Below are 16,634 nucleotides of genomic sequence, written 5' to 3' on the forward strand. Positions count from 1 at the left end.
CAGATGAGCAATATTGCAGGGGAAAAAATGTAAGCTGTGTACTTGATATGAGGGGCTCTTTGTGAAGAGAGGCAAATAATTTTGCTTATTTGCTTATTTCGTTATTTTGGGAGGAAGCAACCCCCTTCTTTCTCTTCTTCCTCCACATCTTTCCCCCCAAATTAAGGTGTCTTTTCTGAGTAAGAATATGTGACCCAGCATTTTGTTTCCCATGCATCTCTTGTAGTTTAACATTCTACAGGTAATCATACAAATAACTATGATTTTTATTTTTCAAAATACTAATCTGACTTCTCATTTTTAAACATTACACTAGGAGTGAAAATAACCATGTAAAAGAAAATCAAATTACAAAGTAGATATTAGACAAGATTGTTTTGTGCGTGTGGCTGACGGTCACTAACTGTGTGGAGGCTGCACAACAGTGTAGAGACAAGTAACAGATTGTGAGACTAGACATGGGATCGGTCATTGCTTTCCAGTGTGTGTTCTTGTGGGTGTAGTTCACAGGTGCTGCAATGGGCAGTGTGTGGCATAGTGTGATGGAAACAGTTTGGAAAGGCTGCATTTCGTCTCGGCTGTTTTGTAGCCTGTAAGCGTCTCTGAGCTGGGAGCTTGTGCTACCGTCCCAGTGTAGGGGCCCCAGTACGGGCTGGTGCTTGCAGAGATGCGCCCAAATAACCGCTGTTATTCCTCCCTGCTACTGCGGTTGAAGACAAGACTCTTGAATAGATTTGTCCATAGTTTCTGCTATCTGTTGATCAAGTTCTTGGCCTCACTCAAGTTATTTGAAGTGATCAGAGGGTGCATCTGTCTTAGCAGGTAGCTCAGCTTACTCGGAGCAGATCAAAAGACAAAACCTTGGTGCCCAATTCCCTATATCTACTCCATGTGCAGTTCACAATTTTTGCTTTGGACTAGATTCATTCTGGTCCTCTGGAGCAAACATTCCCAGCACTCAGCTGGTACAAAGCCATCTGAAAAACCAGTTGCTATTTGACACCCTTACACCTCTGTTAGGAACTGGAGCAGATCTGGTGCACATCTGGAGTGGAGATTCTGGTTTAACTTGAATGCACACCAGTACCACCTTGCAGCCTGAGATTGTGTGCGAGAGTTGCGGGAGTCACTTCAAAATCACAACATGGCTCTGAACCAAAATGCTGATCCAGGTGCAGCTGGAGACTGACAAAATGAGGATTCCCCAGCATGGAGCCATGTCAAGAGTTGTTGGGGATAAAAGAAAAAAACCCAATGGCCTTAGTAGGATTGAACCATAGCTCAGCTGGCAGGAATGAAAGCAGATCTGACACTGCTGTGTCTGGAACAAGGGTTGTCCTTGCAGAAAGCGAAGATAAACAAATGCAATGACAGATTAAATCCCTTCCTCTCACTGCTGTGGATTTTGTCCATCATTGGCATGTGCTCTTTAAACTGCAATAGAAAAAGTTTGTCTGTTGTTGGGGAATGGTACGACCAGAGCCTGTGAGTCTGTTTTAGTAGGCCTTAGTTGACATGAGTCGAGTGGAATTTTCCCTTACATACAGTTAGCTGCTACGTGCAATTTGGTGAGAACAGGCTGGCCTTGTGGGATAAGAAATGAAAACAATGTTGTAGAGGGAGTAACCTTGGTAAGCGGGATGCGCTGATATGGTTTTGCTGACCCTGTGAGAACTGCATGCAGGAGAGCAGTGCAGGTCTGTGAACGTAACCTTTAGTATTATAACCAATCACTTTCATGCTTAATAGTATGATGTAGTTAATCACCAATCACTTAATGCCTAGTGTGAATGAGCTAATTATAAAGATTAGTATATAAGGCTTTGTGGAAAATCAATAAACGGAGCTTGCTGATCACTTATATTAAGTGCGCATGTCTTCCTTGCATCGTCCTCTTCCCGCCGGAGCGGTTGACAACAGTCTGTCAATATGAGTTTCACTGGTGTGTGGCCTAGTTATGTCCAGACCTTCTGGTAGGATGAAAGGTGCGGTGCAGCTTGTGGGTGTTATTTCTGGTCCCAGCTTCGAATGGGCCCAAGGTGGTGGCAGAGGGAGGACTGGGACCTGTGGCAGTGCTGCAGGGACACCATGTCCCCAGGAGGCTTGAGCACACTCAATAACATGTTTACAGAGGTAAGGTTACAGACTTGAGGCTGAAGAATTTTTCCACCTGTTTACTCAGTGAGATTTGCTATTTAAAACCAATAGAGTACAGGATGATTGGGCATTAAGTGTGAACTGTGTTGAGGTAAATAGTGGGTTTGCAGCATCTGCTTGGGTCAGACTCTATTCTGGGCTTTTCAGAGGTACTTTATACCTTGCTTTCTAAGTGTTACTGAAAAGTACATATGCTAAATGGTAGTGTTGTTTCTGGTCACTATGGTAGAACCTCCTAACATAAGTCTACAACTAAACCAGGACATATTCTCTCTATAACACAGACTAAATACAGACTTTGCTTCAAATACATAGGTGAGAGCAGTTGCACAGGGTTTATGCTTTCCAGCTGGCAGTGGTGTCCTATGTCATGCTCTTGGTTAGGCAGAGCTCCTCTCCGACCTCTTCCTTCTCTCTGATGCAAACTCACCTCCTCCCTCCTCCTTTAAACCACATCAGATGCTGCATGCAACAGGGATGAGTTTTATCTTTGTATCTTGACAACAGCTGAATGCACAGTCATTTATAAACTTACCAATTTTTATCTCATTTTTAGCCCATAAAATTACCTTTACAAAGGAAGTGTGTGTTGTTGCTATTTTCTGTTCCTAGATGTTTGACAAATGTGCTACTTATTACCTTGTAACCAAATTAAAAAGTGCAGTGGAATGTAAGTGGTGGCATGCAAGGTAATTTTGTCAGCAGATGAACTCTAGAATGGGTTATTTTGCTGCACCTGATCTTGGTCCTGGTTTTGCTTATATGAAAAAATTTAACCTCTATAAACTCTTTCATAGGAGGAGTAACAAATACAGCACAGTATCAAAACAGGCTCATGGTCTATGATCCTAAGCAGGTGGGTATCTGTGTTGTATGTCGTTTTTTTTTTCATATGTTTTGCTTAAAACAGGTCTCTTGGCAAATATATACAGTGATTGTGTAAGGCTAAAAATGATCACCCTTTGGATTAGTGGTGTTTTAAATTCACTTTGTATTGATGTGCGAGTTCAACAGAGTAATGGAGACCCGGACTTTTTATTACGTTTTTTTAAGCCTGTAGGTGTTAGAAACAGATTAAATACAGAAATGTGCTTTAAATCCCTTGTATTTATCAGTATTTATTTTGCTTGTTCTTTTTTTTTTTGGTAGTCCAGCAGCCCTGAGCAATGTGTACTCAAAGGCAGTGTCATGAAACTGCTTCTTGTCACTGGCGTTTTTGCTTTGAATTGCATGTACAGGCTTTTTGTTTTCTGCATACTTTCAGAACTATCCTACCTGGCTGTGACTTATTCAGCTGACTGCAAGGGTGCCTGTCATTTCATTACCCAAGCACCTAAAATATCTTTTAGGGATTATTTCATACATTATGTATGTGTTTTGATTAGGTTAGCATGGCTCAGTAACCATTTCAGAGGGTTAGGGCATGTGGTTATGCCCTCTTGCTTGTATTAGGAATTAGAAGTCCTAAGCTTGCAATCAGAGTTGCATAGCCTGATTTACACCTGCGTGGAAGAGTATTGACTTTTCTGATTGTAGGATAGGGGCTTTAATTGCTGTATTTGGAACCAAATTGTGCCAGGAGATAGTTCTGTGTGGTTCCCTCTGACTTTTTAAAGCATAGCACGTACAGGTCCTGAAGCAGAAAGCAGACAGTGACACACTTGCCTCTTTCTATTTAAGGTGCAGTTTTATGCATCGATTGTACAAATGCCGATTCTCTCCTAAATCCAAGTAGCAATTACAGGCAGCAACCTTATTTTGCTTAAGAGGAGGACACTGTTATTTAGATATCATGTCTCTGTTGTGTCACTTTGATTCTTTACTGGCTGACCTGAAAGTTGCACCCCAAAATACCAGTGGCAGGGCTGCTTCAGCATCCCGTGCTGATGGCGAGAAACCTGGCCCGGCGTCTAAAGAGTTACAGAGGAAGTGTGCGCTCGCATTCTTCAAATGAGGTCCGCTTCATGTTTGTACACACAAGCTCTTTTTAAAAATTCTGCTGGCATATTGTTTACGGTGGGTGCTGGAAACCATCACATCTGCTTGCATCTCGCACGGAATCTCAATAACTCCATCATTCAGCACCAGCGCTTGCTTCTGCGCGAGGCCTTTGTGGCGAGTCGATAATGCCTGCCATCTGCCACAGAGCACACAGCTACCTGCCAACAAGCCGGCTGGGGTGACCTCTGCTTCCCCACCACTGATTAGTATTCACACACTGGCTTATTAGAAATGACCCCACCAGGCCCCTCTGTTTCTTTGCCTTTGCAGTGCTTTGCGGCTCACCTGGCAGGCACTGCAGTGGAGGAAGCTAAAGATATAATCAGGGGATGCAGGCAGGCTTTGCAAAGCAGATGGCGTCTATAGTCTGGTGTTAAGAGACTGGACTACTAATGCAAACATTAATGCCTAATATTCAACTATTAGACATTGAAATGTATAGCTATAAATTGTGGAGGTTAAAAGGCAGTAGTATTAGAGGCTCTTGAGTTACCACAAGCGGCAGCACACGTAACGCAAAGAATTTCCTCACAGATTTTAACTTCCTCCACTTAAATAAATTAATCTCATCCATTGCCAGGTTGTTTGATTCGGTAAGTGTAGCAGGAACAATTGTTCTCTTAGGTTTAAAATACTGCGCTTTAATCCCTCTTCTTTCCATATCCTTTCCCCCCCCTTCCCTCAAAAGGTAGAATTATTTAATGTTGTTAACCAGGAAGAAAAATAAGCAATAGGACATTACTTTTTAAGTGCCCACAAGTAAAGGGTTAGCATTAAACCAAATACGTGACTCATTTGAGAAGATTCTTTAGGAAATTATTTTTCCCTGTTGCTTCATTCCCTGAGGATAAGATCAAATAAGCTTCTGAGTAAAGGAAGGTAGAAGAATCTCTCTCTCATAACAGAGCTAGTTGGCACAGATAATTTTAGCACTATATACAAAGGAGACATCTAATAGTCTTGCTTAAGGAGAATTTGCTTCTGAATTCTGAAGAAGAAAAAAAGCTTTGAAATGATGAGCTAAACAGAAAAAATACAAAGCAAGAAATACTGTTAATGAATTTAAATGTGAGAACTGTAAACCACGTGTTGAAAGTCTAGTATGTCTAGTCAGTGTTATAACCACCGTGCATGTTTAACCTGTGAACAGCACAAGTAGATACACCTGTGATTTCTGGCCAAGGGTAAGGAGAACACCACTAACATGCTACTATTGTTGTACTGCTAATATAGGTGTGTCTTGGAGCAGTGCTGAGCCGAGTTCTCTTTTCCTTTCCAGAATAAGTGGTTAAGCCGTAGCCCGATGTTGCAGAGGAGAGTGTATCACTCCATGGCTGCTGTCCAAAGGAAACTTTATGTGTTAGGTGGGAATGATCTGGACTACAACAACGATCGGATCCTGGTCCGGCACATAGACTCCTACAGCATAGATGCTGACCAATGGACACGTTGCAGCTTCAACATGTTGACAGGCGAGTACTGTGCACCAAAAGAGGAAACTCACTACTATTAGAATAAAACACAAATTCTTTTCCCTTTAGTGCCTTTAGTATGTGGCACTCCACGACTTTGCCTCAATTGCCTCTGATTTAGGGGCCATCATTGGCCAACAAGACACTTTTGATTACTGTTCTGGCATTCAGCGTTCTATGAAACATTTTTCTTAGGACGTTGTAGGATAAATTTTTAAGAAGGTGCACATAAATGTAATTTAATTAAGCAATCAAAAATTATTTGTGATAGTATTACCAGTACTTATTTTCAATTCTCCAAAAGCTTGCCTGCACTGATAGATTTAGGTCCATGTATGAATGTTCAACAGGCAGATCCATGTCTGCCATGATATTGTTTTGTAGCTCTTCCTGCTTGCATTATAGAGCATTGAACTCCATTAACCATCATTTATTTCTAAGCAATATCTTCTTAATAAATTACCAGAAAGGAGGTGTGTCTGTTGGAATTCTGTCAAGTCAGCAATGGATCTGTAAAGTTCCTCTTGAGCATGGTCAGGAGGAATTGTTACAGTAGCAACTTGCAAAGCACTGCAACTCAGTGTCCCTGCCACCCAGTCCACCAAATTTCACTGCCACTTTATACAATTCCCAGCTCTACTACCTCCTCGAGTCCCTGGGGGAGACAGGCACGTGATGCATTCTCAGAGCAACACATCAGCAGCTTTGCAGAGGATACATTTCCAGGACAGCATTAATGTTGGGGCCATTCTCTTGTGCAGCAGACTCCGAGGTCTCTTAGTAACAGTACTGGCTGCCAAAAAGTCTCAGCGCAGGCTGCTATAGGAGTTCCTGAACTGAGCCTACCTCACTCTTCATCCTCTTCCATTTGGCATTGCGTTGATTTCTGAGATCTACCACTGAAAACGATACAAAGGATGTGGGAGCTTAGCTAGAAACAGTGTCAAAGAAATGAACATCTAACAAATAAGACAGTCACCTTCTGTCATTTTCCACTGGCTAGGTTTTAAAAGCTGCTCTAGTGGCAACTTTGTTCTTTAAGATATACTGTATTGGGTTTCTTAATCTGTGGGATCTGGAGAAGGGTTGCTTGGTTTCTGAGTCAGGTCATAGCATTACTTAATGGACATTGGGGAGAGAGGCATGGATTAAAAAGGAGGAGTTACAGACTGTCAAACAGCACTAGTTTTTCATATCTCTTTTGCTCTCCATTTAATTATTTTATTATCTGGAGGAATTGACAGCCTTTGAGGACACCATTGGATTTGCACCTGCTATAGTGCTGGCACTGCAGGCACCCTTGTTCTAGAGCTGACCCCATACCACTAAATGCTGTGAGATAGTAGCCTGTCCTCAAGTACAACCTGGTGGGTTGTTTCCACAGCTGGCACCTTGAGAAGCCATCTAAGCCTTTCTTTGTGTCTCTGCAACTGGCGGTAAATGTCCTTGTTGCACTGTGTGGTGCCAATTTTTTTAAGGCTGTATTTATCCTTCAAAACTTCAGACTTGTTCAGGAGCCCATTGCTATGGGAATGAGCTTGCACAGCAGCTTCTCCAGCTTTCACCATACTTGTACCTGGAGGAATAGAGGGGGTGAACAGGCATGGGCAGAACATGAGGGGTGTTCAGCTCTCAGCCTGCACATCTATCTGGATGTTCACATGTGATAGTAGCTGAGAGGCAGGTGGGTAGCTTGCCTGTCACCTAGGAGATGCACACATACAAAACCCTGTGCCCTTGAGGAGAGAGCAGGTGGTGCCCTGCACAGCCTCAGTTTACTGCTCATCCGGGGTATCTCTCCAGGCAGCACCGTACAAGGCTCCTGCGGGGAGCAAAGAACAGCCCTCACGCTTCACCTTCGCTGGTGCGCGTTGTGAATTCTGAAACAGTCAAGTTACTGCCGAGTGCATTGGCATCGTATTACAGAACTCCAGCCTTTGGTGTTAAAAGGGTTAATTAAACCAGAAAGTTATTTCTATTTCCTTTTTTGCTTAAGGTCAAAATGAGTCTGGAGTCGCCGTCCACAATGGTAGAATATATTTAGTTGGCGGCTATTCGATTTGGACAAATGAGCCTTTGGCATGTATCCAGGTGAGTGATTTAGGTTTCTTTTACTCTTTTCCAATAATTTTGCAAGGATACGTTTTGCACAGAGGTTATTCAAAAAGGAAAATGCATGTGAAGTGGAGAGATTAAGGATGTTTCTTATGCAGCCACTGAACCTGCATAAACACAGAGAGGAAATACTGTGAATATTAAAAATATTTCCAGGTGAGGCATTAGATCCATAAGATATTCTAGTAAAACAGGGTTGAGGAGTCTCTCCTTTGTCAAGGTTTGGGTAAAATGGTGGGTATATATTCTCAGGTTACACAATCAAGTTCCAAAGGAAAAGGGTTGCAGAAATGGATGATGGGCTAACAATTTTTCAGCCTGCCTTGTGATTTTTTTTTTTTTTTCCCCTCTCCAAGTTGTCTTTCTGAAGAGCAGCCAGAGTTAACGAGTTGTTCTTTGACAAAGTTCAGTCAGCCTGCAACCTGCCCTAGCGCTTACTGCTTCAAAGCTTGAATGGAAGCTTTTTGATCCCTGCTGTAGGCAATAGGTTGTCCAACAAACTCTGCTACTCTCTCATCTTGTGGAAGAGAAGCTTGCCAGCAGATCCATGGCTTTCAGATATTCCTGTACAGAAATCAGGAATTCTTACCTCTCTGCATTTTTCTGAGTGAAGCAAATCTGCATCACAGCCGTCACTTTGTGACCAGCTGGGCAGTCGAGGCAGAAACTCTTGTTCACATCCCAGTTTCTGCACTTTTGGTGATAAACAATTTCATTAGCTTGCAGCTTTGGGGATTTTAGGATTTAACTTCCAAACTGTCCCATAAGACTTGAAGTTAGACTTAGCATGAGAAGGGAATGTATGAGATGTCAAGCTGCTGATCTTATAATGAACACTTACTAGCATGAGTTTGTAAAGGACAGATTGTGCACGATAAGCAGTTAAAACTATGTTCTTGTCATGATATAGTTGTGTTTTACTAAATTGTTGGATGCTGTACCTAGCAATTATTGGAAAAATTGATTCAAACTGGCTTGGATAACACTATCTGAAATAATGTGCTTCAGATGGAGTAATAGCATGATATCAAGGGGGTGGCAGTCCTCTACCAACATGCTCGTTTAAAATCAGCAGGTACTTTGCTATATTGCACCTGGGTTTAAATACTGTTTAGTGACAGATGAAAACGATCCTGGGATCTTGCTTTCTTAAATAGACATTTGTCCTCCTTCATGAACTGGTCATGAACTGGCAGCCTGCCCGTGACAGTCCCCACACTAAAGGGGAAAGTAGCGTAACGAGGGCTTTGGCAGAGCTGTCCGTGCTCCCTCTTCACAGTTGTTGGCGTTGTGCCCGGCTTTAACTACTAAAACTAGCCCTTTTATCTTCAAATTCAGCAAATTTGAAGCCGGTCTCTCCTTTTCAATAAAAAAATCCACTATTTCCATATATCTTTATTTTCTCTAAAAGTCATTCATTTATTTGGCCTTTCTGACCTCGATAGAGCTCCCTTGCTCCCTATATACCAAGCTGGCAAACGATTCCTGCTTTGTGGGAACAGCAGCGTTTCTGTGCAGAGTACCTCACTTGCATGGCTGCACATTCTGCTGCCAGGAAGCAGGTTCCAATGTCGCTGTCTGCTACTGAGTGCCTGAGCTAGCATAGGATTTGGGTGATGAGGACAGTAATAAATCACCAGAGCTAGAAATACAATCTACAAGTGACGTGCAATTACCTTTCTGTTGGGATTAATAGTACAAATACGCAGTGCGTGCCAGCAAATTTGTTTCGGCTTTCTTCTGTGATCCCTGAAATATTGTATGATTTGACCTGCAGGTGCTGGATGTTAGTAAGGAAGGGAAGGAAGAAGTCTTCTATGGGCCTACACTCCCCTTTGCTTCCAACGGAATAGCTGCGTGCTTTCTTCCAGCTCCTTATTTCACATGCCCCAACCTGCAGACTCTGCAAGTGCCTCACCACAGGATCGGCACAGTGTGAGACAAGGAGCGTGCACTTCAGCAAACCAGAAATGGAGGGAGGAAGAAATCAAACCCTCTGTATGGAAGGGTTTCTCTGGGTCAGTGAAAAGAATCAATCCCCACAGGCTGCTGCTTTACCTTCACACATTTGTCTTAAAGTCGGATCACAATAGGCAGGAAGGAAGCTATAAAAACTGTCTGCAGTTTCTCTCCTCTGCCTCAGAGGTAGAAGCATTTACATGAGAGCGTTTGGCATTTCTGCTGGTGACTACTTGCTACCTGTCTCTACTTCATTTTCTTATGCAACTTCATAAGGCATTGTGAATGCTCTCAGCTCCTCCTGGGCTGCTCTTCCGTTGGAGTCTGCACGTTCAGTTGTTCACCAATAGCACTTTCAAAGCTGATAGAAAGCTGTGTTTATGTTGACAAAGATATCATACTATGGTAATTATGCAACTTACTTGATACCTTTAGCAAAAAGAATAACAAATGTGTTGACTTCCAATTCCAAACTCCATCGTTTACAGTTTCTCATTTAATAATACCTGGCTGAAAGACAAAGACACTGAAGCCTCATGGTTAAACCCAAGTCTGAATTGAGTGTTTGTCTGAGAATCTAAAGATCATTTGGGATGTCATTTACCAAGGTCTACTACCAAATAAATGCTACCTTCTCTCATATGATCAATTCCTCCTGACAGCTGCAGTCTTTTAATGGTGGAGAACAGCCTCTTTACTGTATAATTAAAATGTGCCATTTACTTAATATTTTTAATATCTAGTTTGCAAGGGGTCACCACATTTACAATTATCAACGAACAGTCTCATTTTGTCCAACATATGGTCCCACAAATCACTGGTCTCCAGAGGCTAAACAGGTGTGGAACAATGTCAATATTTATTTATTTATTCTTTCCGTTTATATAGTGTGTCTCCATTCTGTGCTCCAGGTATATGCCAGCTCACAATAAATACTCTAACCTGTTATATTTTGGCTTTGCTTGGCTACTGCAGCCCCTGTCTCTTATTTCTGTCTTTTATTTACATGTCTAACAACAACTTTGATGTTTGTAAATATTAACCAAGCATGTAATTAAATCTTTTGCTATTTATGATTTACGGGTACTCTGCACTTCTCTGCTTTACCTACTGATCTGTTCCCTGCCACGGTGCTATCATCTGAGCAGACCTATGAAATTCCTACTGGCACTCGTGCAAATTCCATGTACAAAATATGCCGCAGCAGTAGCCGGTGCTTGCTGGACAGGAACAGGTTTGACTTCATCCAGTGAGCAGTGTTTCCAAATCAAATGCATCTTTTACCCTTGAAGGATCTGGTTAGTGATACAGGGAGGTGAACTTTATCACCATTTCCTTCTCCAGCTGGGCAGTGTACTCGGGGAACATCACCTTTTCTTTTCCGGTAATTTTCAGGTTAGAAAGTTTTGTGGGTTTTTTTGCAGAGTTTTCTCACTCTTGTTTCACAGAGCAGAGCTGCAGCTGCACAGTCTTTGCCCGGCACACTAACTTGAGTGCTAACAGTGTCTGCCTCTGCACACAAAGCAAGCCTACATCCAGGCAGTACTCTGCTCTAACTACACGGGAGCTGTATAGGCTGTGTTTCAGGAATTTAGTTTTGTTTTAATTCCTTTGATCTCCTGGAAATCAGCATGCAAGGGCCCGTGCTCTTTTAGACTTTAAAAATCTGACTGCTGCCCTGGCAAGCGTTGGAAGTTCTACTTCGTGTGACTTGCGGGGACACAAACATTGCACGTCTTGTTTTCAAGAGGAAGGTGGCTAAATAATCAAAATGTGCGTAGGGATCCTGGGGACTGAGCCTCATCCTGGAGGTACCACACCAGGTGAGTGATCAGCTTCTGTTCCAGGTGCAGAAGGGATGTATGCTTGCTGTTTCCCAGGTGGTGGGAACATTAATTTCTTAGCCTTTGTAAAGCTCAGTGTGCTTCCAGACCATAGTGTGAGGTGTGGTTTGTGTGTCTCAACTTAGTTTCGAGGCTGTTACTCCCCGGCCTCACAGCTTACCGCAGCTGTAGCTACAGATTAATTTCTAAACTGCTCCTTCCGGAAAGCGAGGGATTACGCTGGATTGGGGCGGCAGCAAGCTGTGACAGAGGCCCGGACTGGAGAAGTGGAGGGAGGCAGCTTCCTTATGCAAAGCAGCATGTGCCTCTTGGTTCGAGGACTGAAAGGCAGGAGTATATAGCAAGAAAGTTATTTATTTAGCACATTTGTTCTGCCCTTTTGAGGCTGTTGCCGCTGTTGTCACCAATTGTCTGGACTGGCGAATGGGAGTTTTAAACAGCTGTGCAATTGCATTAAATTAGTTAAGGGCATCACAGCCACAGAGCCTCAGGATAACACATATGCTCCTGTCAGTGTCAGGATTCTGCTCTGGCTCTCAATCGTCAGGCTCCTGTGATTACAGAGAAGTCTTTCATGACAGCCTCTCAGCCCCTAAGTTTTTGTGCCACTCGTTCCTATCTGGGTCTTTTTGCTTTTGTTGCAGGACCTACAGGACAGATGGGGGTGCTTTGCTGCACCTGAAGTTAGAAAATGCTACATAGCCCTTGCCAGGTGAGCAAAGCCTGGTTAGATATTGCCAGGTAAGAAAAGAGAAATGTTGATGCAAGAGCAGGCAGCGGGTGCCAGCAGCGGCTCTGCTCTGGCCAAGGGGACTCTGCTGGAGAGGAGCAGGGGGTGGGAGAGCAAGGCTGGCTTCACCTGCCACTCCTGCGCAGGAGCCCTGCCCACAAAGCCAGCTGAAGCGTCTGAATCTGCATGTCCTCGCTCTGCCATTTGGGCCACAAGGTCTTCAGAGTGGTACTGAAAAGCGTTTGTACTTTTATGCCTGTGTTGTGATCTCCTTTTTGGGGCCAGTCCCATAAAGAGAAATATTTCAGCCCTTACATAGTATACTTCACTTTTGACTGCTAAGATATGTTATCAGCTCTTCTGATCTATAAATAACCACAATGGCAATCAGCTGCTTTGTGCTTTTTATCCAAAAAAGACACAATTTCCAGAAGCAGCAGCACCACACCCAAGATCAGATCAGTGTTTCATATCCAAGCACCAAGGACCAAAGAAATACTTCTTTGTTATGAGCCAGGGTGCAGCAAATCTGCCTCTGTGCACTACTGTTTTTGCAATCCTAGTTGTGGCTTATGATTTTCCTCTGAACTTGGCAGCTTTCAGGGAAAGTGCCTGACTCTCAGCATAGTTCAAACTTCTGTGACTCTTTTTCCTCTAAGTTTTGCCTTCCCTTGTTACCCTCCCCCAAACCTGTACAGACATTTAGTACATAAGTTGCAGAATCGTGGAGAAATAGATAATTGAATATTCACACATGCAGAAACAACACAGGCAGAATGTGGAACAATGTGGAAACAAGTGCAAAAAGAGGCGGCATCTGTTTATTGAAAATTAGAATGTAGAATAAATTAAGAGGGCAAGGTTAAAACACTTCATCTGCAGGCAGAGTTTGTAGGGGAGGAAGACTTTGCAGGAAGTTTAGCATATAGACTATATAAAGGGCTTATACAGTTTTATTTTTGAAAAATAAGCCTTTTTATTTTTTCCCAAGGACACATTTTAAAGGGGAAAAAAGTGTCCACATAAAGAATGGTTTTCCAAGAGAGATTACTATATAGAGTTGTTTCACAGTAATGCCAGAATTAAAATGCTTAAAATGTTAACTCTTACCATGGCTAGATTAGCCTATGTTGCAATAATTAAAGTACTGAAGAACAGAGTAAATATCCTCAGCAGTACCCTCAATTCATGTAAGCAAACAATGTGCTAATTGTTCCACCAGTGCCAATACAGGTCCTTGTTGGCCCTTTCTACAATGAATAATGAATTTAGCAAACTTGAATTCTTAATACCTGTTTGGGTGACATTCTACAGGGAGGGGAGTTAGGTCCAAGATAGTGTTCCATGGACTGAAAGAGGCAGTGATTGTGGTTGTGACATGGAATTACTCTGCTGGCATTTCCCAAGGCCTGCAAGGACACCACATTTATGAATACAGGATCTGAGTTTTGTAACTGGAGTTTTTTGGGGTTTTTTTTCATATATACCTTCACATTTTTTACATTAAGTCTATAAAAGGTTTACCATTTTAAAGCTGCTCATGTAAACAAAAGCCATATCCTAGTCATTCATCATAAACCAAGCTTAATTATGCTAGGACATATTGACACTGCATCAGATTTTTAATCTTCAACATAATTTTATAACCATTGCTAACAGATGGGCTGATTACACTGAATTTGAGTTTTAAGTAATAGTTAAAAATTATAAAATATGATTAAACTGAAATGCATACATAATTTTGAGAAGCTACTGAAAGAAGGAAAAACCAGAGTGCAATAAACCCTCTTTTCTGTGTCCTGAGGGAAATACACTGCATTTAGGTGGACAGTTAGTTATCAAAGTTCCTTAAATTACTCTGTAAGCAGCGTATGCTATTGGCAGCTCCTCTTCTGTGCAATTACAACAGATATGCAGAGCCTTATTCTTTCCATAGGTCTGCTGCTCTATTCCAGCATAAAAGGCATAAATTTTTCTATTTCAGAAGCTCTTTTATTGAAACAAGTGCCTTCCCCTCTCTATTCTTTTTTGTCATTGAAAATGAAAGCAAGGAGTAATTTAAATTACCATCTTCCTGCTCTTTAATAACAATAACAAATGGGAAATTCTTATAGAGGGACAGCTTTGTGGGACTAATGGAAGTTGCATGTGAATTTTGAACAGAAGGTGTCTGTTTTTTTCAGTTACCACGTTAAGGTTACTAAAGGAAGAATAAGGCAGACTTCCCTCTCCCTGCCATTGTTCATGATGTGCTGGGCATCTCTTTCATATCACAAGGATGATAATGGGTCAGAGGTGATCAGTATCCTGAATTCTGGAACAGGGAAAATATAAAAATGAAATACTCTCTATTCAGCTCTCAGTTCTATCTATTCCAAAAAGAAAAGGGCGTAGTAGTCCTCTTATATCCTGGAACAGTCCTCTGGCCAATGAGAACAGCATAGTAAACGCTCACAAGACTCAGGCCTGCTCTACTTTAAACAAACAGGTCTCCTGTCACCATTATTAGCGTTTCTAAATGAAAGGAGATATTGGGCACAGAACATGCACCAGGCTTGGGGAAAGAAAAAGCTTACTCAGATTCAGTATTTTGTTAAAACTCCATTGATATATGGTGATCATTAATGTTCAAAATGTAGTCATTAATGTTCAAAATGGCTTAATATCTCCAACTTTTAATATACAGGAGGAGAGCAGGACTAAGCCCAGGTGTATAGTTGGTGTTTCTCTGACTTTCATTAGGTACTCTAGCTACAACTGTATTTTCAGGATCTTTTCACCCTCAATTATCAAGTTACAACTGCAGTAAACGTCCATCCTTGCAAGCAATGTTACTGTAAGAGAGACCCTTCCCATCCAATAAGTAAAATGCTGCCCTAGTGCTACAAAAATGCAGTCCCAAAGGAGTATCCTATAAAAAGTGCAATCTAGGTCCCTCTGGATGGCAGCCCATAATCCCTCAGGTGTGGTAACTGCACCACTCAGCTTGGTGTCACCTGCAAACTTGCTACAATCCCCTTTCAGGTATTTGTAGAGAGCAATAAGGTCACTCCTCAGCCTCCTTTTCTCCAGACTAAACAATTAGTCACTCTTCATAAGACTTGTTCTCCAGACCCTTCACCGGCTTCATTTGTACTGTTTTTAAACCCCAACTGTTCATATGTAAAATCATACAGAAAGGTTTAATTGAAATAATGTTCAGTGTTCTAAGTAGCCTCTATCCAGACAGCGTATAAGGAGACATAACACAGAATGGCTTTTAGTTCATGGTGGTTACAGTCTTTACCGTTTCTATACTGTACTTAAAATCAGCACTTTCTTCTTTTCTCCTAACCAGTTTTGGACTGTTGTTTTGGTGTATACTTGGTAAATGAGTCTAGACTAGCACTCTGTGAGCCTTCATCTCATTAATATTATCAGAACTGTCAGTCACATCTGCAACTGTCCACACCAAGTAATTAGACCAACCCCGACTGCCCATTTGGCAGTGGCTGATGAATAGGATGCAAAACGCTTTATTTCTGTTCGCATTAACTTTTTGACAGAGAATGGTAATTTCCAAACTGTTTAATTTGGTTTCTCATGCAGCAGGAGCTGCTGTGCATTTACATAAAGCCCTGTTGCTTTTTCTGAAACTTCTCACCTCTAGAGATAGCATTAAATATGCCTTTAACAACCTAATAAACACATCATTAAATGTTTTGTTATAATATCATCTGCTCTATCCTTTAAAAGTCAAAGGTTTAACTTTCAGGAAGTAATACTGCAGTCAGACATCTGTTCTGTAATCTACTGTGTGGTAGGGCTCAAATTTCTAAGACATCTCAATCTCTCTTAGAGAGGTTTTTATTTTTTATATTTATTTTTTAAAAAAGCTTTTTAGAAGCACAATCCCCCTGAGATGAATAAAACTCCTCCCAGGTACAGAAGCTTCCAAGAAGCTACAATGCAAGTGCAGTAAGTCACTTCCATAACGAAAAGAACCTCCGTGTTCTGCACTATTAAGAAGCCTAAAGAGGCTTTTAGTCGCTGCGTTACCTGATGTAACGATAGCAGATTTAGGCAAAAAGATTATTTAGTTCGACTTTATAAGATTATTGTAACGAAAGAAAAGCTGCTCTGAACAAGACTTTGGGGATTTTTGTGGTGCTGTTAGACACAAAAATAATACTTCCTTCCCATTAACGTCGTAGAGTTAAAACCTGAAAAACTTTAAAAGTAAGTAGCCTGTTCACCAGTGTTGCCGTTAAGGGCAAACGTACCACTCCCAAAGTCCAGTAAGTAGTTGCAGAAATACGGGTTATTGAGGGAAGTGAAAAGTGTGAATACCAGAGGAGTTACAGAATCACAGAATGT

At 41.8% G+C, this 16,634-nt stretch overlaps 1 protein-coding gene across 1 annotated transcript in view; it reads left to right on the top strand.

Moving 5' to 3' along the window:
- KLHL32 (kelch like family member 32) overlaps positions 1-10,212 on the top strand; it is a gene marked incomplete at its 5' end in the record, with an annotated part of 17,259 nt that extends 7,047 nt beyond the window's left edge. The window contains 4 exons of the mRNA XM_010178352.2: positions 2,955-3,013; positions 5,438-5,630; positions 7,627-7,721; positions 9,523-10,212. Of these exons, the coding sequence (XP_010176654.1) occupies positions 2,955-3,013; positions 5,438-5,630; positions 7,627-7,721; positions 9,523-9,684 (509 nt within the window). The remainder of the gene's footprint in view (positions 1-2,954; positions 3,014-5,437; positions 5,631-7,626; positions 7,722-9,522) is intronic.
- Positions 10,213-16,634: the final 6,422 nt, after the last annotated feature.

This window comes from Antrostomus carolinensis, unplaced genomic scaffold, assembly GCF_000700745.2.
Source record: "Antrostomus carolinensis isolate BGI_N321 unplaced genomic scaffold, ASM70074v2 scaffold25091, whole genome shotgun sequence".
NCBI classification, from domain to species: Eukaryota; Metazoa; Chordata; class Aves; order Caprimulgiformes; family Caprimulgidae; genus Antrostomus; species Antrostomus carolinensis.